General features: G+C 39.2%; 1 protein-coding gene across 9 annotated transcripts in view; it reads left to right on the plus strand.

The window, feature by feature from the left end:
• The window catches only part of elavl4 (ELAV like neuron-specific RNA binding protein 4), a 77,280-nt gene that overhangs the window by 19,437 nt on the left and 32,925 nt on the right, over window positions 1-24,918 (plus strand). For 8 of the 9 annotated variants that reach the window (XM_026269229.1, XM_026269221.1, XM_026269222.1 and 5 more), the window contains 2 exons: window positions 12,683-12,769; window positions 17,050-17,290. In XM_026269229.1, coding sequence (XP_026125014.1) covers window positions 12,683-12,769; window positions 17,050-17,290 — 328 coding nt within the window. The remainder of the gene's footprint in view (window positions 1-12,682; window positions 12,770-17,049; window positions 17,291-24,918) is intronic. The other variant, XM_026269226.1, reaches the window with a different exon arrangement.

A 24,918-nucleotide genomic window follows, 5' to 3' on the forward strand; every position in this document is an offset into this window, starting at 1 on the left:
CAACAGTGAATCCCTGCCTTACCTCCTGCCCCCTTTCTTTTGTGTGAGTGAGGTAAAAACACAGTTTTTGCAGAAAAAAAAAACATTGGGGCAGTGAGGGGGCTTGTCCACGATTCTTATAGTGAGAGAGGTAATAAGGTGTGGGAGGGAAGGAGGAAGTTAAAGGTAAGGTAAATAGCTTCCACATAGGCCTATACATTTCTCCTCCTCCTCCGCAGTGCTGACATCCCAGCTACATGCGCTCCTAACGGCCATTACACAGAACTATGGCCACGTAGACACAGCCTCTCCTCTTCTTTCACCTCACATCTTATTCCCTACCTCTACTTCACCTCTATCCTTCCTCATATCCTTTCACTCCCTCCTCCAAACAGCCTCACTACTCTGCTTTAGGGCTTTCTCCTTTGTTGTCCGACTCCAAGGTTGCATATCAATGCTAATAAGGCTAAAGCTGGACTGCATATTAAAAAGGGATGGATGAGGGCGCAGGTGGACAACTGAGAGAGAGAGAGAGTGGGAGACAAGATGCCGAGATGCTGAAATCTGGGCAGCAGGGGTGGGAAAAGTGCCCCAGGATGTGTGATGGCTGGGTGGAAGAGTTTGCACCCCTCTCCACACAGCATGACTACACATGACAGCTGAGTGTCAAAGTGGGCCACTTGATATTTCTGAGAGTTAAAGTAGAGGCTCAGGTTGCCCCCCTCTGGCCGTGAAGACTCTGGGGCTTTGCAAGCGTGTGACACCACTGCATCCATCCCTCACAGTTCCCACTGCAGGAGAACCACAGCATCCATCTGACCGACTGCCTTGGAGTGCTTTTGCAACGAGCCCTCAGACGGTGGCGCCTTCCACCTGAGTTTTAAACATGGTTCACTGTGCAGGTTTCAGTATTTCAGGCAAGGTACTTTCAGTATTGCTTTTCAATATAAAGGCATATTAATTCTGTTTTTGAAACTTTTTGTCTAGATTATAAGATATTAATTTGAAGATGCTTGGACTGAATAGCTATTAAGTTTTTTTGACGCAAGAAAATGTCAATAAAAATTGACAGTTGGGTCCAAGAACAAATATTGCTTTAAAGTGCTCCTATTATGCCATTTTTAAGTTTCCTAATATTGTTTTGGGAGTCTACAATAGGATTACATGCCAAAAAACACTTTTGTGTTCTAAAATTATGCATTTAATATCACCTCATTTTCCAGGGATTCTCAAACGATTTGTTCGAAGCAGTTCAAAGATTCAGCCTCTGCTCTGATTGGTCTGCCCTGCTCCGATTGGTTAGATGGCCTACTCTGTTGTGATTGGTCTACGGCATACAGCAGTGTCGGAAACGATACACATATTTTAATAGTTCTGTATTTTGAACGCTGTGAATCAGTGGAGCAGCTGGACCAAATAAACAGGATACAGATCTATCTTTTTGTCTACATTTTGTGAATCCCACGTTGATGTGATTGTAAGCAGGGTCAAGTTTGCAGCCAGCCCAATGCAGAACATAGGCGCGCATTATGCAAATGTGTTATCCCATAATGTGTAGCCATCACGGAAGTGGGATCCGAATTATTAATGACTCGTCTAGACTGTACTCAGTTGATTCTTTTTTTGGGAGACAATAACTTTATTTATTGTGCACTTTCAACTTTACAACTTTGCAGATCGTTTACATTCACATATAGCTACATTTCTTACTGCATGAAAGGCAACACTGGAAATGGCATAAGAGGGGCACTTTATTTTTGAAGGAATCAGAGGATGTGCCAATGATAAATGTATTATAATAGCAGTAAATGGACTCCTCCGCTTATTAAGACATAAAAAATGATTAACATTAGATCAGATAACCTGGGACACGGCTATTGAAATACGGCTATTGAAGGGAAGCTAGACATGACATGCTAAAATGTTGTGTCTACAATCATAGATAGAATAACAACATAAAACCGGATTCACTTTTAATCCATTTGATTTAGCACACAACATTTAAGATAAAAGGACAAAAGAATATGTGCGAGTCTTTTATATATCTGCTAAATAACATTATTGGCAAGTGTAGCCTTTGCGGTATAGTTTTATAATAAGAATCCATGCCAGATACCATATTTAAGTCTTTATGCTCTTGCTGCCATTTCGACATGGCATCTTTAAAAGAGTAAACAGCACTCTGTAATCTATTTGCTATGCTCTTCATTCCGATTTGAAAAAGTATCCTAATACTTAATCGTTTTCAACGGCTCTGACAGATTTAGAACACAAATGTAACCTCTGAATGTAATTACTGAATGAGCCTCACTCTGCCAACTGATTAGAGAAAATGCCTTGAGAGTTACTGAGGTAACTGAACATCCAGCTCTAGGGAGGATAGAGCGCACTGACAGGTGAAGTCAGAATGCGCTTATTAGACAAGTCTCAGATTCAGACTTAAATAACTCAGAGAAGATTTCAGTAGCTAATGTGAGCTTTCATCACATTCCATATTTGTGATCACATCACTTCTGGGAGAATTTTACCCTTAGTGTTCAAATGAGAAGCGAGTAAATCGACGAAGAAAACCTTAGAAATTGTACTTGTAAATTTTGAGCTTCAATTAAAATTTATCTGTTAGATGTTTAGATAAAAACTGCCCATAGGAAAGAGATATCTCTTTAACATCTCCGTTGTTTCCTGCAGAAGGCAAATGAGAAAAGTCTCTTAGTTCTCAAAAATGGCTTAGTCGAGAAAAGTGTTTCAAAAGTAAGATAGCAAAGTATGCAAAATGTTCCAAGTTTATACTATAGATGCTATATTATTAGCACTAACTTCTTTGCCTTACTGTAATTTAATAATTGTTATTAATGATAACATGTCTTTTTATTGTTCTAAATCATTTTGAGCAGAAATATAAAAAAAATACACTGATTAATGAAACATAACCGAATTATCTATATTTGAAAGAGCATCACCTGAAAAAACTGGGGCAAATCGAATGCCTGTTACGTTAAAAAAGATTGTATCTATTCTAATGTATTAATAAGGTTTAGGTACAATTGAACAATGTGCTATGAATAATAATCTGATATAATCTTAATAATATCCTTTTGCAAAGAGGCCTTTTATTATGTCAAAGCTAAATATACATGAATAGCAACAAAATGTTCAGGTTTAAATTTTAATAGGCGTCCACAGTGATTTCTCAGTTTGATTCATCCTCATTTTCCTTGCAGAAAGCTAAGCAGAGAGCAAGAAGGAGAGAGGGAGCGAGCAGGCTTCACAAGCGCAAGCATAATAATTCCTCTGGCGCAAATTCAAAGTGCCACGCACAGACAGACGATAATCGGTCGAAAATACTACACAGAACACACAACCTGCTTACCAACACAACAAACCACTCATCTGGCACACTGACAGATGTCTCTCCAGATACATATTGCATATATATATATATATATATATATATATATATATATATATATATATATATATATATATATATATATATATATAATGTTCACCAGAGGCTTGATCACAAACAGTGATTGTTGGTTAGAGTTGAATTACAAGATAAAACAGAGAAAGGTGAAAGAAGCGCATTACCGCCCATTTCTTTCAAGCTGGCTCTTATCCCCTATCATTTTAGCTTCCGACCTCCCTCATCCTCCATCCCACTTTCTTTGTTTCATTCCTTCTCCTGGCTCCCCCTCCCTCTCTCTCTCTCTCTTTCTGCCTGTGTGTTTTGGAATTCATACAGGCGTTCGGATTTGAGTGGCAGGCTCTCTTGAGACTGTGCACAAACTGCACATTTCTCTGATCTACATTTTGCACCCCAGGAAAAGACAGCAGCAGGCGAGTCTTTACTCGCGCTATTGCAAACGCAGTTGCGTTTTCTCTCCTGCCCATTAGCCAATTAACTGACCTGCCTCCCGTGATGCTAAAGGACATCTCAAGGTCATTCACATTACGGTGACTTGCCTCACACAATCATACAGAAATCTAAAGCTTTAAAACCTTTACAACCCATAGCTTTGTGACTAAAATGACTGATGCATTTAAAAAAAATAGCATAATGTGACGAAGGTATGGCATTCAAAAGAGCACACTTGAGGAGAGATTTTATTTGTGCTCATTTGCCGTGGGTAAAAAGGGGATACAATTAGAAGAAATGAGACGAGAAAGGGAACATGGATATAAATGTCAAAGATAGTTGCTCTCTCTGAATATCAGTGCCCGGAGGTCAAAGGTCACAGCAGAGAAGGGTTATGGAGTTTAACAGGCACAGTAGCTCCCACACAACTGAGAAAGGGCAAAGGTGGTGGCCCACAAAAACCGTCTTCCCCAAAACAGTAACCATAGATACCGCCATTGGCATTTCATGAAGGGATTGCTTTGCGTGAATTCTTGCCCCTGTGGATCTGCTCAGGTTGTGGATATTGTTATCTCGTTGTCAAGAGGAGTTAGGCTGATTAGAGGTGAGAGCAGACCTTTAGCAGAAGTTGCTGTCTTGTCCGGGAGCAAATGTCTTCCCTTATACAAACACACCCTGCTTTTTTTCCTCAGAGAAGCCAAGCATTTATTCCATTAGGTCGCCAAAAAGCTACAATCAGAAAGCCATGGTTAGTAAAACAACATCAGACAAACACTATTCCAAGCACGAACCAGAATGCAAAAAAGAAAAGAAAAAGCAGTATTCCCCATACATTATGCACAATCATCACTGGACTCTGATTCTGAGGGATTCTATGAGGATAACCCTATGTTTTTTACATTATAGATGAGCATAGATAGCCCCCTGTAGACATTTTCAATTACAGTGTACCCTGGCATTGGTAGATTAATCTGCTCTTTTGAATGCATGCCACATTTGCTGCTTTCGTTGATATTCTGCAGAGGTTTTATCTAACCAGCTGCTATGGAACACATTAGGTCGGCCATTCCCTCATAATGCTATTCTTTATATCCCCACCTCCAAAGAAATAAGGACATCCTGGAGACGTGTTGACACAGCGTTTAGGTCATTTCAGCTTTGTAAAAACAAGATGACAGTAAAGTCTATCACTGCAATATAGTTGCAGAAGAGCAGGGACAAGAAATGACCTCTTGTAAATGACACCCATTCATCTGCATTTTGGAGCATGCAGTATATGAGTAGATTCTAGCCCTGACATATATGAAGAGGTTAACAGATTGAATTTCATTCACCTCTTTGTCTCTCATATTGAGATTGGTGCTATTTATTAGCTGCCTGTGCTAGTTAGTAATTCAGTCAATCTTCCATCAATTACCCAGGCGTTCTCTTATTAAAGCAGATGCTGTGGGATTGCCGCTCTGTCTTGCAGCTACTTTCTTTTATGAGCTTGAGTGCAGAACTTAATCAATAACTAAACTGACTTCATGCATAGAGATGTTTCTCCACCAGCTGTGAGTTTTGGAGGGTTAAAGATAGGGACTACAAAATAATTTATTCACGGCCATTAAAATGTGTTTTACAGTGTATCAGACATATTTTGGGTGCTATAAGATAAAAATTATACTGCATGTCTGCTAATTTCCTGGATTTTTACTTTACTTAAACATAATAATTTAAAAACAATGTTCAATGTAATCTTTAGTAAATCTTAATATGAATATTTTTCATATTGTACATTTCACTGTTGTGATGCCTTGTTCACTTGTAGCATTTAAAATAAGTTTAGTTTCTAGTGTTTATACATTTTTTATGGTATACCATTTTAATACTATGGAGATTCGGCAGACATAAAATTAAACTAATCAACTTTTTGTATTACCCAGAATTACAAAATCAAGGCATCTGATTTTTTTTCTTTTATATATATGGCTTTTTCATTTCCCTGAAGTTCTGTCAGACCGTAGTTCTTCCCTGTAGTATGAAAAAAGGCAGAAAATTAGTTTGTTGGTGCAAAGAGAAGTCCAATGCTGGTGAAGAAAAATGGTTAAAACATGCAGAAGGTAAGGGAAAACAAAACACCACAGGGGAATGAGAAGAGAGATTGATGGAGGAATTGTGTGTTGTGTTGGAATGGAAATGGGGAAAAAAGAGATAATGTTTTGGAAAAGAGAGCGTGTGGAAAAAGGGGACTTTGAGAAAGAGGCTGCAGGAAGATGAGGAGGCTGTGATTGGATTAACTAGAGCTCATGTGTGTGGTGTGTTAGAGTGAAAAATAGAGAAAGAAGGAAAGATCAGTGTGTTTATGTGTTAAGAAGCCCACCTCATCCTCTCAGGAACTTGAGACCGCAGTTAGCTGACTTACAGTGCGTGCACGTCTTCCCTTCCTTACATTCCCCTCGCACACAAACACACACATCTACTTTCAGGCTATTTGTAAAGCTTTTAATGTTTCTTTATAATGAGCAAACATTGCATGACAAGCTTAAACAGAAGAAATAATTAAAAGACAAATATATGGTGCAAGGTCTTTAGCTGGGTTTCACTCTCCGCATAACAAAACACATTCATCCTCATTTTACCAGCTCTCCACACTCAATGCAATACTCACCAAGGGCTCCCAAGCTCAACTTTAAAACTCGTCTATATAGCCTCAATGTGATTTTTAGTTGGTAAAGCAGCTTGTTAGCCGGAGAGGTTCAGGAGTGCACAGTATGCATAGTTTCCAGGGCACGGAGGAATGAGGCTGCTCTCTCTCTCTCTCTCTCTCTCTCTCTCTCTCTCTCTGCCTGGCGCAGGTGCGGCACTGTTCTGCCACCTGCCAGCTACCTACAGCCATGTCAACACCCCACCTGGAGCTGACACAGCCTGCATACTGCATGCACAGAGTAAAAGAAAACCACAGAGACACACTTGCACAACTAAAGAGACAGGACACATATACACACAACCTTGACAGAGGAGATATCTGAGAAAAGACTGCATTTGCACAGTGTGGGACTGTGTAGAAAGACAAATATTCTGTGATAGGACAAAAAATACTACTACATAGTTACAGTATGTGTGTGTGTGTGTTTACAAAGCAAACAATTTTATTACATAATACTTGACTAACATTTCATAGAAAGTGGAACATTTTTATACAGTTCATTTTTGACCCAGTGTAGAAATGTTGTTTACATTTCTATACATATACCAACATATTTATTTTTACTAGTGTAATATATAATATATATATTATATATAATATATATATTACACTGGTGGGGTGGAGTGATACACACACACATATCACACACACACACACACACACACACACACACACACACACACACACACACACACACACATATATATATATATATATATATATATATTATTTTTTTTTACATCCTAACATATCATAGATAACATCTTGTCAATGTAACTGTTCATATATATAGTATTTAGGGGTCAGTTCTTTTTTTCCCCCAACAAAAATAACTATATTGTGATATATACCATTATGTGATTTAAAATTACTCATACCTTGATGTAATACTTTGGTCATACCGCCCACTCTTAGTGTTGCTTAGAAATTTCCTCATGCAGACATGGCAAGGTCACCTTTATTGAAATGCAGAAGTCCCCTGATGGTGGGAGGCACTAGTGCAATATCTATAATATATGTAGGGGTTAGATAGAGCAAGTGGAAGGGTATGTGAAAGAGAAAGAGTGTGTGGGGGTGGGCAGTGTATCTCTGAGTCTGTCACTGACAATCAACTCGTGGTCCAAGGCTAGTTGACAGACAAGGACAACATGCGCACACACCAAAAGAACTCCCCTGTCTCATTTTGATCATCGCCTTGCAATAAAGCGCATTTCATAACACAGATCTGAGCGATTTTAAAGACACATCCACCAAATACTCTCCCGTTAAATCTGCTTTAATATGACACAATACCCTCACGTCTGATAGTGAAGGTTTCTCCGCGTCACAAGCAGTGTTTGTGTCCACGAGAGATATCAAAGGGATGGCCTGGGGCTGGACTATGTCAGTGGCATGCTACTGGGTGTGTGTGTGTGTGCGCAAAGCCAGGCCCAGCAGACCGCTTACCCCATACTGCCTGAAGGATGTGAGTCCTATGGGCTGGCTGAAGCAGGCAGAGGGCCAAACTCTCTCATATTTCCATCCGGACCCTGAGGATAGAACTGGTCACTGGAGCCACACAAATTTAAGTGTCATCCCTGAATCAAGATGCTCACCAATTTTCTGCTTGCCTTGGCAGTGAGCTGGGCCACTACCAGCGGCTAACGGAGCCAGCGGCCCCATGGCAGCATGGACTAGATAGTGGATTATGCAAAACGCAAACATGCTGCTCAGAAATTCAGCTCTATTTGACTATTTCATATTATTGTGGCTGCATTTGTTTGTTTTTTAATCTTTATCAGCATGTACCGCAGTTGTGTAACTTCATGAAAACATTCATTTTTGCATTGCAGTTCATCAGCACAGCATTGCATTTTTTTTTTTTGCCTTTTTTATTTGAAAACTCTGCTGAACCCTCACCAACACATTAGCCACACTGTCACGATGGGCGCTAATTCGTCTCCACAGAAGATCTGCAAGAGAGGTTAATTTAAGGCCAAGGAGATCCCACGCACTGAGAGAAAATACAGCCATTCATCCAGAGAGAGAGAGGGGGAAACTGCAAAGGAGCGACGGTGGATAGAGAGAGTAAGAGAGAAAGAGAGTGGGGTCAGCTGATGAGGTCACCGTTGCGAGATTTGGAGAGAGTGGGTAGGGAGAGATGCAGGTGTTTCACCAGACCTGTAGCCCAAAGGAAAAACACGGCCTGTGTCACTGATGCTGCCGTCCCCCACATACACCCTCACATTTCTGTCCTCCAATCATCTTTCCAGTTCCTTTCATTGCATCTCCTCCTTTTCCTTTCTTTCTTTTCTTACAAGAGTTTTAGAATCCAGAACCAAAATTTTGTACCTAACCCCAAATGCTTGCTGTGTCAATCTGTATTCATGTATTTTTCATTATTTAAAATCTCTGATAATGGTTTCAAGCAAATAAAACCCTCAGACAATCAATCATCTGTCCATTATCCAGGCATTTAAGTGAGAAATGTATGTATTTATTTTTTTCAGCTTATATGATTTCCATTTGGACAATAAAAAAAAAAACTGGATGGTGTTTTTTGAAAAGAGAAGACAAGCTTTATTATATCTGGTAGGCTATATCATCTGAAGCTAGGAAAATCACGTATTAACATTTGAAATGTATTTACAATGTGATGACATAAAATTCAACTGCTTAAAAATCCTAATTCTTTATTAACATAAAACTGCTCAAGCATCATAAATTTGTGAATCCCTGGATCACGGCTTTCAGCATTCTAGTGTTTATGTTTCTGCAGTGGCCTGTATTCAACCTCGCCTATTACTCCACAGCCCTGTCATTATACAGTCACCCTGAGTCACCCCAGGAAGCGAATCCCGCCTTTGAACGGCAAAAGGTCAGAGTAATTCCTCTGAGACATTCATTGGACATAGACGGGAGCATGGAACCCATCTCTGAGAACAGATGCTAAGAATGAACACGAGGCATAGGCCAAATGAACAGCAACCTTCATTACTGATCAAATGAGGCTCGCTCTAATGATGGGGTAATGTGATCAGGGTGTGGTCCTCTGCTATCCACTGGACCAGGCCCATCATTATCACCCAGGGGAGAAAGTCAGTGAAATTATGGGAGAACCGCCTTGGAAGCTTCTATCGATCAGGCGTAACATAAAACCGGACTTCATCTAGAGTGGGAAGAAGAAAATGTGTCAAGCTAAAGTTAAATGAAAAATTGCTTTTATACCAATGCATTTATTATTCGAAGTCCCTCAGAGGAAGAATAAGAAGGAGAGAGGTACTCAATGAGAGAAAGGATGGAGGGAGGGCGGAGAAGAAAAAATCCATTTGGTAAAGTAGATGCGGATCGATGGTGCCGGAGCGGAGCAGTCTTGGCGCATGCCGTCCCACATTACTGCCCTGATTGATCTGCCGGAGTGGCAGTCTGACCCGAGGGCTCTGGAGGAGGTGTCCCACTGAGCAGGAGAGCCCACGCAAAACACGGGGAGAGAAAAATAAAAATCAATACACACAGAGAACTTTACTGACCTGACGTTAAGATACAAGAAATGTATGAAGCTGCGTACCTGAATGGGTTCTGACAGCTCACATCCCCTCCAGCAGTTCAGTGCGCAGGAGGGTTGGAGTCTCGGGCAAGTGCAGCGACCTCTGCAAACATTAAGGAGACTTGGACCCTCTGCCCAGAGACTCTATTAAGTACTAATTTGTTTATTTCTCAATCTGGGATTTTATTATTATTATTTTTATTTATTTTTGTTAGGAGATTTAGTCTAGGGTTACTTACCAGAGTCATGCTGTTTTGTTAAAGGAGCTAAAAAAATGAATGAAGGAAAAGGTTATTCCCCGGCTATATCTACCTGAGTGGTATGAGTAAACCGAAAATATAGTGGATGAACAAGATGAAATCCTTTCCTTGGCTTTGAACCCCATGAGTGCGTGGCAAAAACAGCAAGATCATACATTCACATATATCTAGCTGCTGAGGGTGACCTCCATTTTGTGGTAGGCACTCTCACTTTTAACAGTGCCTCTGTGATGTCAATTATCCGCCCGGAAGGTTGTGTGATACAGGCTGTAGGTGCATGGAAATGATTGTACGAGATGCTTCCGAGTCCAGTGTGGCTCCTGTTTGGGTTAAGTATGGGTTGTTTGACCAATAGCGTCAAACAATGGTGGATGAAGTGGATGATTTATTACCCATTACATGAGCAGAAAAGAAAAGCGTGGGATACTTTTTTTTTATGTCAGAGGGTGAGGTGACATCTCTGTTTTATTTTATTTACTTATTTATTTTTACCTTGGCTGCTGTGGTTAAAGTAATGGCGGACTTATGCTAAGCTAAAACGAGATTGCGTTTTCTTCAGTTTTTAAAAACCCCATGGAGTCATTTGTCAACTGCGGTTTTCTGATGTGTTAACGTATTAGCCTAAACAGAAAACAGGAATGTTTTATAACATGTTATATCATCAACATTATCAGTCCATTTTCCCTGAAGAGAAAGATATTTTTAAATTCGTATATCTGCTAAAAGTCATTTTGTCAATGTTTAGGAGAACATTAGCATATAGATGGCCTCAAAGCTAACATACATAGTAGACTAATACCACAACACTCTCATTTGGACTTCATGGGGTATTTAATATTGGTAGATATTTTGTAAAAGAAAAGGCATCTACATTTAGTGTGTGTGTTTCTGTTTATGTGTGTGTGAGAGAGAGAAAAAGAGAGATTCAAGAAGTTAATCTAAGAAGTAAATAGTTATATCAAGAGAAATGCCTTCAGATAACTTACCTTACATCCTACAAACTGCACTTCTTGCACATTTGACAAATGATTTAAAGAAACAAGCGATAATTTAATTTACATGTTTGCTGACATTGTTTAATTGCCATGAACAACAGCAGTTTGAGTAGTTTTATATTCTCAACAAAAGAATCATAGAAAAAGAAGGAAGAGAGAGAAAATAAGACACAAAAAAAGTGAACAAAAAGCTATTTCTCCATTGTTACATATTCCATTTTTGATTCCTGTGAGCTTTGAGAAAAGGTCAGTGAAAACAGAAGATGAATTCATTTGTAGTCTGTCCTCTCCCTTCTGTCGCCCGCGGACATTGATCTGTCCTCTGCAACCAGAGTAACCTTACTGTGAATGATGCACCGAAATTCTGATGCATCATTTGGCTGTGTCATCCCGCTTCTTGTTTTTTGAGCGATTCAGCATGTGAATCTAAAGCTCTGGGTTGGTACATGCAGATATGTTGTTTCATTAGAGAACAAATACACATCATGTTTAAGCTGAATGTACACTGATGTTTCATCACCAGAACAATAAAAGTGTTTTGTTACACCCTGCGGTCCTCACTAAAACTAAAACCAAGGTGGCACATGAGATTAAAAAATAAATAAAACAATCCCATGAGGCTCTTTTTTAAATTACAGACCCATGCCCCATATAACACCAGGAGCTGTCAGCAATCCACCTGCCCACCCCATCCCTCTCTTCTCTCCCTCCTCCACAGACTATTTTTCTCTAGATCCCGACACCTGGGCACTTACGCGAACATTTTAAAGATCTGCAGAGGACCCCAAGCCCCTCCTCCCATCCCCCCTCCATCCCTTTCTGATGCAGAAGTGTCTCCTCCATCATGTAGTGCTGGATGCCTCCTATTACACTCCTCCTCTATTCCATCCATCCAACTGAAAGGTCACGCTCAGAGTCTCCCTCTTTTCCTAAATTGGCTGTTTTCGCTGTTAGCTCCATGGCTCAAGCTGTGATTGCGGCAGCCTCGGTATTGGTCCACTAAGGTCTTGTTTACGAAGCTGGATTTGTCGGAAAACCCATGATATTAAATCTACAGTCGGAGGCTTGCTGTTTTTCACATCTTGCAGTTTCTATATCCTGCACAAATTTGTCTATGGCCTGGAGCGTGAAAAAAATATTTTAGTTTCATCAACGGATAGGCCATTCTATATTTCACCCGTTCTCCGCATGCACCTATAGCACCCATTTCCATTATAGAATATATCAAATCCAACTAAATTCAAACTATTGTGTTTTTCAAATCCAAATCAAAGCCACCTGTGTGTTTTAGTGTGCCTGGAGACCGTCAGGAGTGTTTGTTTGGTATGGAGAAACTGGGCATGTTTGAATATTGACCCTACCCCCCTCCCGTAGGGATCGACAGAGACTCAGTGGCGTCAGGCAGACCTGCCGCAGCTCCAGGGCTGGGCTGAGAAGGGACTGCTGACACAGCCAAAGATGGTAAGGAGAATGCTGCCCACTAACCGCCATTTTTAACCCCATTAATATCTATATTGTTGCTATGAAGTTGTGCTATGAGAGGGAGGGTGTGCGCAGGGGTAGAGTAAAACAGGTGTAATAATAATTAAAACAAAGGTTGTTATTACTGTAAATGTTATTAGGGGTTTTACCTGATAACATATTATGGATGGGTTTTGTATTGTCAATATGTATAATGTATGTGCAACATTTCAATGTCTTGTGCTATTAAGAAAATACTGCATATATGCAAAAAAAAAATATATATATTAATTTTGTGTTTAGATTGAAAGACTTTTTTTTCCCTCTTTTACTAACTGAAAATCATTACCATTGTTGATTTCTCATAGATTTAGCCATCACAGGACCGCTTAAATAAGAGTAGACATCTATAGGAGGGAGCACTATAGCATCAGAAGGCTCCGGTAATAACTGGAGAGCATTTCTAGTAAAAACACACATCAGAATAGAAGCCTGACATTTTATCGTCTTCGCTAATAAGGCTATTAAAGTGCAGTGTTCAAATGGCAGGTATCGGCGACACATACCGAAATGCATCTATCCGCAGTGCTGTGAACACAAGCACACACCTTTGGCTCTGCGTGACTCAGGGACATTGGACTGGTTGTTCCTGTATTTTTATCCGCGTCTTGACATCCTCTAAGGCACTTATGTAAGACAGAGTGGCAGAGCTTCTTCCTTCCTGCGTTCACACACACACATACATTCGTAGCCTGAGCTGGGCTGAGCAGCGTTCAGAAACAGTCGGCATATCTGCCATTGCGTTTGAAAAAATAAAGAAGTGTAATCTGGGGCTACTGTTCAGTTGAATCAAAGGGAAGCTGATGTCTGTCCCCCGGCTGACACCAAGGCCTATGTGATGGCTTAGCATGTCTGCCTGTCTGTTCGCCTTACCTGTCTGTCTGTCCAACTGTCTCCCTGCCTACTACAGCTACAGCACAAACAGATACAGCCAGCTAGGCTCTGCCTTAGCTAGCATTCAAACAACTAAAGTTTATACTATCCAAGGTGAAGGTACTGTAAACCCATTTTTAATGCCACATATTAAATGTCCCTACTACTTGATAGATAACACTGAAATCACATGTTTTTGGGACAGACCTAGGCTCTCCAAAACCTGGAGAAATCTATCTGTTAGCATTATCAATATCAATAGCATGTGACCTCCACACTAAATGGTCCATGCTAATCCTGAAAAAAAAAAAAAAGCGAGGTGGAGAAGCAGACTGCCATTTTTTAGCTAATTATAGATGCTTTCTGCCCTTTTACGTGTTTGAGTTTGTTGACAGGCTTAAAAGCTATTCTATTTAACATTTATATCATATAAAGGATAGTTAAAATTGTAGATGTTGATTGTTCAATAAAGCATACAACCTGAGATAAAATATACAATATAACTGGGTTCACGTATTCTACTGAAAAAATGGCACTTAATTTAAATTAATGCATTTAGCAGACGCTTTTATCCAAAGCGATTTACAGTGCATTCAGGCTATCAATTTTTACATATCATGTGTTCCCGGGGGAATCGGATCCCCCAACCTTGCGCTTGATCATTTTTATATTAATTAAGTTGTTAAAAAATATGTATTACAAATATATAATAGCCTAATTTAATATATGTAAAATTTGAATAATATTTCAATAAAGTAATTTAACAGAAAAGGTTTTTTTAACAAATCGCTTGAGTGAATGATACAATGACAAACATATCCAGTTCTGTTTTGTTCCTAAATGAAGTTTTTAAATGAATCAGTTGGCCGATATTAATTCCCAGTGTTGTATATCGGCACCTGATTTAATTATTTCTAGGCAACATGAAGCAAACAGTTTTTCAGTTTTTTGTTGGTTATTTTTAATGGCCAATTTTGCATTCAAATCTAATCTTTAACTACTCCGGAACAGTAGTTAAGGGAAAGGAGAGAAAATAAGGAAAAGTCACTACACTGACCCCTGTCAGCAGCTAGGACAAATGTCCAGCAATAGTGAGTGTGTAAAGGAACAATTACCCTTCTCAATATGACAACGAGGGGAGTTCATCTACAGGAAAATAATAAGACAGCATACAAAAGCTAGTGAAGGGATTACAAAGAAAAGACAGGTCTTTAATTGGCCATCGAGACACAACAGGTCCCAGGAATCAGAATGAAAGGTGTCCACTTTCATCTGTTTCTTTTTTGGAATATTCAAAGCTCTCATCCCATGATGTTTGAGTATTTCTTTTTTTTTCCTGAAAGAACAGTGCACAGCAGGAGCTGCAAACAGACTTAATAAGTCTCCCCTTTTTCATGCACACATAAAAACACCAAGAAATAAACACATACACACACACACACACATCAATCAAGACCTGCTGTGGCGATGGCTATTTTGTCCCTTTGTGTCGTTCCATCCCTCTTTGCTGCAGAGAAGTGTGGAACAGGATCCATTTACATGCATATCCTGAGAGCTTTGCAGATGAGCCTCCTATGGGCTACCGGCAGCTTTTTTTCAATGTGTCACATTGAAAAAATGTGAACGTATACAAAGACTAAAAATGGAGGCACAGCAATTGATCCAGAAAAAGGGAGAATGCAGCTGCATCTGCCCTTTTTGTAACCATTTTACATGACTTAACTTAAATAAATACACACACATATACAGTATATATATATATATATATATATATATATATATATATATATATATATATATATATATATATATATATATATATATATATATATATGCATTAAGGAAATAAATAGATTAGAAATTTAGGGGAGCAGAGAAATGCAGCAGTTATTGTTGATGGCTTCATACCATATACAACTGAATAGCTTTGTTTTTAGCATTCTCTTTACTGTGCCTGTGTGTTTCTAAAAAATACTCCAAGTGCAAACACTAGTGTGGTGTCAGATGGGGAAAAATAGTTAACCTTTCTAAATATGCCCGCTTTGATAAAGGAGAGTCGAACTTCAGAGTGCAGATACAGAGTATTTTTTTGAAGAGCTAAAAATAAGTGCAGCTGAATTTCCGCTTAGATCCATTTTTTTCTCCTCCTCATCTCTATTATTTTCCACTCTTGAATCTATCAGCAGGAAACATTAGCGCTTCTCCTTCACTCTCTCTGTGCAGATCTTGATCTGAATTACGCCAGTCAGAGAGGAAGAGAAAATGAATAATAAACATGGTTGACTTACAGAATCATCTTAGAACGAGCTATAATAAGGTCATTCTTGCTGTTTTAATTCTTATTTGCTTATTTTTAGTTTTTTCCTTCTTCCTATCCTCTTTTGGTCTGAGATTTTGTCTGAAATTGAAAGACTAAATTGAAGATTAGAGCAACTCAAATTTTTCTGTCCAGACTAAATGCAAAAAAACAACAACAAAAAAACACCCCCCAAAAAATCCATAGTCAATCCGTTGAGAATTAACTTAAATTCCTCCTCATGATCTCCCTGATGTCATGGCGCATTGCTTTCGCAACCATAAAGGTTTGCACCCTAATCTGCACTCTCTCACACATGCTCCCTCACACGCATATCTTCAACCTTCGTGACAGTCAGAATATGACACGATTCTGGATGTCACCCAGCCCCCTCAAATAGAGTCGGGTGACAAAATTAAACACACATGAGCTCACACACAAACATCCTTTATGCAAATGGATGAATACATTTAGCTGCGGTGTGGAACAGTCTTGAAATAAAAAAGTTTGAGGCTGAAAAGCAGCACAGACTGGGGCCTCCTCTGTTCCTACTTCCCCAGGGCCAGCAAGCTTCTCTTCAAACACCTGCTCTTAAAAGTGCACGGCTAAACCAGTGGCAAACGCTGTTCACCATGACAGTCGCTCCACGCTGAAGGGCTCACATTGTTACCCTGTCAAGTTGAGCCAACCATCAAAACGCACAGCCAAACTCAAAAATATCAGTGATGGAGTGAGGGGGAGGGAGGGTGGAACGAAACTACTGAAAGTCTAGAGATGCATAAACAGTTTTTCAGTAAGTGTGTCATGCATTGTATTATTTAGAGTCAGCCTGTGAGGTTTCTCAGCTAAATGTTGCAGTTGCAGTTGCAGTTACATACACCAGATTATTCCAAACCCCTTTATCTGACATGTCAGTAACTTTCACAAATTTTGTTTAAATGATTAAGTACTCCGTATGAAGGAAATCAGATATGTCAATCCTAATATATGCTGTTTACTGAACTGCGTACTTTTCAGATGCCACATACTTTAATTCTTCTTTTGTCTGCAGATAATCAGCAACATGGAGCCTCAGGTGACGAATGGGCCGAACTCCGCCACGGCCAACGGGCCCTCCAGCAACAGCCGCAGCTGCCCCTCGCCCATGCAGACTGGCGGCCCTAATGACGACAGCAAGACAAACCTCATTGTCAACTACCTGCCCCAGAACATGACCCAAGAAGAGTTCCGCAGCCTCTTCGGCAGCATTGGCGAGATTGAGTCCTGCAAGCTGGTTCGAGACAAAATCACAGGTACTAATAAGGGCAGAAAAAATTTTAATAAAAAGAAAACTGCATTTGATTTGCATAATGAACTGTGTCTAGTGAAGACAGAAGAGACACAATGTCTTGGGTATTATAGGTTAAAAAGAAAAACTTTCAAACGAAGAGTCATTATTTTTTAACCCAGCTGTCAATTGATTAAAAATGTTAATGAAATGACTTAAAATAATTAATTTGAGAAAAGAGTGAATAGACCATATATAAATACAAACACACACACACATGCACAATTATAAATGCACTATATATTCATTAATGATTTGTGTGTATATATTAATACTGTGTGTTAAAAATATATATATATAAAATGTCACAACAAAATAATAAAATAAATTATAATAAATTAACAAAAATCATGATAAAAATTAAATGTATTAGTCATTTTAGAAAATTCTGCATTTCAAAGGTGTGTCCAAAATCAACAACCGTGTATCTTCATATAAACAAAAAGGGACAAATAGGACCAATCAAATTAAAAATGAAGTCTTAAAATAAAATCATTGCTCGTTTAGGTCTGTTTGATGCAGTTGCAGCAGGTCAGACTGCAGTTTCAGGGCAATTCGGGAGTTGGAAACATTGGATGAGAAGGGCTATTGTTTTGTTTACAGTGCCCAGAGAAAAGGAGGAGAGAGATGGAGGACATAGAGGTGTTTAAACAGCACTCCCCAGCTAATCAGAGTTCTAATCCCACCATAGTGACTACGTGGGTGGTAAGCAGATGGATGGGGAGGCTGCTCAGAAATAATGCCAGATAATGGCCTCCATTTTATATCCTACCTAGTGATACTTCTCTCTAGATAATCTCATTAAAACAGGGCCAGGCCTAAAGCCACTGGTTTTTAGACAAAAGCGGAGAGAGAGAAACTCTTGGCTCCTGACCACAAGTTTTGTAGGGTTTCATTGCCAGGCAGTCAGATGGTCGGACAAGAGATTCATCATTAGAATCATCGTCATGAGAGTTGACACATGCTCCTTTTTTCAGTCTTTACATGTGGGAGATTCACTGAAGTCTCGGGATATCCTCGCATACATTAAATGGAACACGTTTTATTAAATTGCCAGTTGTTAAAATATAATGTTAACCAGGATCACTCACTGTCTTACCGCTCTGTCCTTGTTCTGGCTCAGGAACACATAGTGCATCACAAATACGACTCTTCCTTGTACTGCACTCTTTGCTCTGAGATCCCAGGGGTGCAATTTCCCAGTTCAGAATTTTAAGCTAACAAATCGCTTCTTGATCATTGTAAAAGCAGAGCGAGCTATAGGCTGTGAGTTCTGTCTGCTGCCGTCATTAGCTGCTGTCTGGGGTTCAAAATAGATTGCGTGGCATCAGAGATTGTATTTGAACCTCCATGTCATAATATTTGACCAACGCAGCCTTCCTGAGCTCTTCGCTCGGCTTTAATCTATAGTGTATGGACGTCGACGAGAAGTCACTTCACAGCTTTTCAAAGAATTTTGACTTACAAAAGAGCCTTTTACATGGCATTTGAAAAGCTAGAGAGAGACGGCTCCTTCGACAAGGTGAGAAGTTTTGGGCCTTTGCACGTAATAGACAGGCTTCTTCTTTTCCCTTTTTTTCCTTCCCTCACTCCTGTCAGCTTTGATGAGACACAATGCAGTGATGTACCGTTTGCCACGGCTACAGTTCTCTTGCCTTGTCAAGCCTGGGTTACAGCCGCTTGCCAAAATGCCACCCCAGATTGTTTATCCGTCCTTCTCTTTCCTCTCCTTGCAATTTTACATACACACATGCTCTCTCATCACCTTCTTTCTGACCTCTAGCTGTACGTGCAATACACCAGGGACCTGAGGTTCAATCTTTTATTTAAAGAGCACCTAAAAAAGCAGTAGGCCTAACGTTACGTTACTACGAGGTACTCTATTCTTTAAGAAAACTCCGAAAACAACGACAAACAATTGACATATCTCAATACAATTGTCATTGAAGACCTAGAAGCTAAACGGTGCTTACACAACAAACCAAACAATCATTAAGCATGCTACATAAAACATAAAATCAACAATTATTAATAACACTTACAGGTTGTGATACGGAGGAGGAAGCTGATGCAAATACACTTGGAACTGAACCTTCCTTCAATATCAGCCGGCTCGCGAATCCAAGTTTGATTGCATTTAAGTTGGTAAAGCAATCGTCTTCAAAATGGCGTGAACAAAGCACAAGGCTCGAACTATACTTCTGTGATAACTTACAGTTGTACATATGAATTGTAGCCACTTAGTCTTCAAATGCTCATCCTTGGGCAGATGAAAAAAGTTTGCTTTTGAGTCGCATTTCAGAACACAGCGTCTCATCGCCATTATGTTTTCTAGTTTTCACTGGCGTCTTGGAGCGCAATATGTGGGCGTATCGTATTCAAATAACTTGACAAGTTGACGTCATCTAGTCAGAGAAAAAGCTTCGGTCTTCTAACGATTCATAAAAATGACTCAGAGTCGACTCTTACTTTTGAAAGACAATAACTTTATATACGGTGCACTGTCATATTTCAAACTTTGCAGGATGTTTTTGTTCACTTAGATCTATGTTACACACTACATGAAAGGTAAATTTCAAAATTCCATGATAGGTGGTCTTTAATGTAGTCATACATATATGGATGTTTCGTCAACTATGGGCACTCAAAGGCCCTGTGGCCTCTTAAAATGTACAAACTCACTATACAAACTAGTCTGTTAACAATGTCCAAAAGTTGAAAAACATGCATCAATGTGTAATTTCCACCACATTTCAAACAATAATTAATTATTCGATTGAAATTATATTTTAAACCTTCTAGATTTAAGCGCCAATTGTTCATCACATTTGTTTTGGTGAAGCTAATTTTATAGCTTACATTTGACATGTCCTAAATACACATGGTTAAATATTTCCTGTATTTTCATTTACTGTATGTGCTTGATTGGTATCTAAATAATAGTAAATAAAAATAGTCTACTCAAAAGAGAAATACAGATAAAATAAAATGTAAATTTATATGGTGGATTTCATAGTTTATGATTGAAAGTCTGGGTCTGAGCAAGGGTAAAACAACAACATCTGTACATAAAAGGGTATTTGGAAAAATAGAACAAATAAATAATGAAGGTATAGTACCCCAAAAAAATAAAATAAAATAAAATATGAACTCAATATAACAAAAAACATAGAAATAATTTCATTTCTCTGACACACAAGTCCACATAGTTGAAGAATACACACGTTTCATTTATTGACAGACCACACAAAGAACACCTCCCTATATTTTTGTCGATTCATTGCACAAAGTAATATAATCTAAGAATACTTTCTTTCTGTACACTCTGTAAAAAAAAAAAAAAAACAGTGGGCCAATATTTATCAGCGATTATGTAAACTGTCAGCAGAAACGGCTTTATCACATTCCTCTCAGTGGGGAAAGCATTTCAGAAGTCATTACCGCAAGGACTGTGTCGAGATGCCGAATAAAGCAGATGGCGATGCTGCTAACTTAGCGGAAAGCCTTTGTTTTTAAAGGTTTGAATCAAGCTGAAAATCCCCTACTCTAAATGCGCACATCCCAAGCCCAGTGTTGCTACCTCAGCAACACCTCGTTCTGTGCTAATAGTGAGGATAAACACATAGCCCATAGGGACTAATAGTGATTTTCTTGTGAGCCAGGAATCATATTGAATGAAAACTTTTAATGGAATACATTAAGAAAGTGTTAACGCTTCTGGCTATCAGCACAAAGCAAAATGGAAAACACTGATTGAGCGGCAGTTCGGAAGGGGAAAAGAATTGGATACTTGTCAGGTTCTCGGGCTCGGCGGATCCTTTTTCTGTGTGAAAATGAACACAATTGTGTTTATAATGATACGGCAGAAAAAAAGACACACTCAGGCAGGGCCGTGAATTGATTGCGTCTGTGATTTTTCCATCTGATGAGGAGACGGGGGAAAAAGAGCGACTGCAGATAATCTTCTGTTCATATTCTTCAAGCAGTAAATAATTACCGCACGATTAAAAATGGCTTCTGAGAAACAGCGCCAACCCCCTTCGCACCAGCCCCCTGCGGTTTAGGCCTCTCTCTGTGTAGCAGAAAAGCAAGCGGCACATGCTATCGCTCCCAGCCTGCTTTGTCGCCTGCCATTTTGCTTCATTATTTTCCCCTTCTTGCCCAATCCGCAGATGCCATTGTTGGTATTTAATGGCTTGGCACAGGCGGCGGTGCTGCTATCAGTTCACTCTGTGTTTAACACTTATGTAGCTTACATCAAAGCTGCTTTGTGCAACTGCTTGTTCAGGTACACAACCCACTCTCACGCCGAGCACCCAACCATCTGTCACGCTGCTGACCCGAACACGGTGTCCGTTGTCTGCTGCCAAGCGTAGCACGTGCTAACCTTAGCGTCAAGCTGAGCCGACATTGATACGGAGCCATATATGACTTCTGTCTCTATACTGACCGGAGAGCAGCTTGCTCCGCCTGCTAGCAAATTAACGACGGCATGTGATTTAAAGCCAGAAAGACATCTTACCATTCCTTCGCAGATGTGCTGGAACCCACACCATCATGCTGATGAAAAACTGCAGGGAAAAGCAGATGTAGTGGCATGAAAAATTCATTGTGCTTGATGTTTGCAAAAGCACGTTGAGGTTTGAAACACTTCGGTAAGTGTTAGACTGCTGGGAATGTGTGAAAAACCTCCATGTCAAACATGCGCTGTGTTTATCTGATGCTGTAGAAATAAAACATGAATGGCTTTCCATGTTTGGCCATTTCCTGTTAAAAACAGCATAAGGCTGAATTAAAACAACCCAACAAATGCAACACGGCATCTAAATGGCAAAATTGTATGGGGTATTGGAAAAGAAGTCTGATAGAATAGCAGGAATTAACAACGTAGTGATTGCAGGGAACACGCACTTCCTCACATAATTCAGTGCCGTGATGTGTTCCGCATTCAGCCTGGAGTAAACAAAGTAAATGATAGGTTGTTATTCAGGGTAAAACATTCAGACCTCATTTACATTGTTTGACAATGAACTTTCTGTCACCATCCCAAAGCCGCTGACAAACATGAGCACAGGAATAAACCAATCACCTTCTGTTTATTTTTTTTTTCCTCCAAAGAAGGCTATTTACCCTCTATTGGGTTATAAAAAAATGTGAATGGGGAAAACAGACTTTATTTTGTTTCTTTTATCTTTTTTTACTCTCCAATTGCTGCTTACATCTTGTATGTGTTTTGGAGCCGTGGCCTTGTGGTTAGCTGTTGTGTGCCTAGACTAGATTGGGCAAAATTCAGAATTCAAGATTTGACTTCCTTTTAGCGTTTTTTAGTATGATTTGAATTGGAATGATAGCAAAATTAAATTACTGAATTACAGTTCAAAGAAATTCAAAACGGGCAATGCATTCTGGGAAATTAAGTGGCCTTCCACCCTGTTCCACAAAAGTTAATTTATTAAATATGATGAAATATGCAAAAAAATATACATTTGTGGCACCTAGGTGGTATCTCAAACTTTAAAGACCCCCCCCCCCCATTTCCTTCAACATTTCCTTCATAAATACCCATGTACATAAATAGCTGAAAGGTAAAAATAATAATAATAATAATAAAAAAAACACCACAAAATATGAGTCAGCATTTATCCATATGATCCAGAATGTATCTTAAATGGCAACAAATTCTCTGAAATCCAGCCAATATTTCTTTTAATGCTCCTTCGGAGTTTACTGCATACTTTATTGTTCATGTTTTCCCTAGCAATTTTACTAGCCCACGAAGTGCTGCTGAGGTTAGTCTCAAACATTACCTTGCGGTTAGCTTGGCATTAGCCACTGGCTCCATGCAGCTCCAGCAATTCCAAGAGAGCGTGGGATCTCAGCGTTCCCTGGGGTGGCTGCCAGTGTTGTCATCTAATATGCGGGGTCTGACGTCGCTTCTTTGGGGTGTCCCAGATTTACAGGGGCTCCTTTTGTTTCCACATGCACACTCCTCCCAGATAGCCCACACACTGCAGGCTACACGCCAACACGCCGCAGGCTCCGGCACAGCAGAGAGGGGGAACGGGGGCGGGAGATTCCTGTGTCTTCCAGCTGTCACCAGCCTGGCACAGCAAAATACAGACGCCTTACAGTATAGGGTACACTCTTAAAACTAAAGGTCCTTAAAAGGTTCTTCACAGCGATGCTATTGAAGAACCATTTTTGCTTCCACAAATAACCATTCAGTCAAAGGTTCTTTAAAGAAACATCTCTTTCATACCTTTTTATAATCTGAAGAACTTTTTTACCACAAATAAACTTTTTTGAAAGCGAATATAAAAGGTTCTTTATGGAACCATTTAGACAAAAAGGTTCTTCTATGGCATCGTGAAGCACATTTATTTTTAAGAGTTTATACTAGGAAGTGAGCTGGTACAGACATTTGGTAGATGATAAAATCAGCTGACATTACCAGTGTATCACAAAAAGTTCTTCACTTCTCCAGAAAACAGAACACACAAAATATTCATCAATCTAAGCCCTAATATTTTAATTTTAGTATAATTCAATGTGATATATATATATATATATATATATATATATATATATATATATATATATATATATATATATATATATATATATATAATTTACATATTATTTTATTTTTTTATTAATCAAAGAATCCTGAAAAAGTATCAGTTTCCACAAAAATAGCACTTTTTTTTACACTAAAATAGAAAAGTTGTTTTAAATTGAAGTAATAGTTGACTCTGTTTACTGTACTATCAAATAAAGGCAGCCTTTTTTATCAAATTCTCCTACCCCAAACTTCTGAACGGTAGTGTAAATCTTAACTTAATATTTCAGATATTGCTTTAGTATCCCATAATAGAACTTAATATCTTATTCGAAACATCTGTCAATTGTCTTTATTATTTTTCACTCTGATGCGGCTTCTATATCATTTTCAATATCTGCACGTAGACGTACAATATTGTAAAACACACAGTGAAATACACAGCAAGTAGGTACACAAGGAAAAAGGCCTTAAGTTTGCGCAAGGTGAGGTAAGCTAATGGTTTTACACAACCTCTTAGCGAAATATGAATCTCTAATGCAAATCCAATCAGAATGATGCTTTTGTCTGGGAGAGAGCACTTAGGCATCCCTTAAGTGTTTTATGTACAAATGGGTCGAATTAAGGCTATTAGATGCAACGATAAACAGCATTAAGAATAGAGATTATCTCATTGCACCTTACATTATCTAATTACACTTCAGTCAGCTTTTGTCTCTTTGGATGGAAGATCACTAAGCTAATTAAAAAGAAGCCGAAAAGTCGGTGGTACTTGCCATCTTCCGGCATTACGCAAGTTGTCATGACCTCAGTGACGCAACTGTGTATTTATATACTACATAAAAAGGAGCAAAAATGTCTTAAGATGTCTTTTACTGCAGAGATATGTCCCTGTCCCAAGATGCTGTTGCAGCAAGGGCAGAATGTCAAGTAAGCAGCAGCAGTGATACATTTGTTTTGACAAATTGAAATGGATTTTCGTCCTTCCTTTCTTTTTGCCTTCCACATCCTAAATGTGCCTAAATTTAAGTCTG

This window comes from Carassius auratus, chromosome 8 (assembly GCF_003368295.1).
Source record: "Carassius auratus strain Wakin chromosome 8, ASM336829v1, whole genome shotgun sequence".
In the NCBI taxonomy this organism is placed as follows: Eukaryota; Metazoa; Chordata; class Actinopteri; order Cypriniformes; family Cyprinidae; genus Carassius; species Carassius auratus.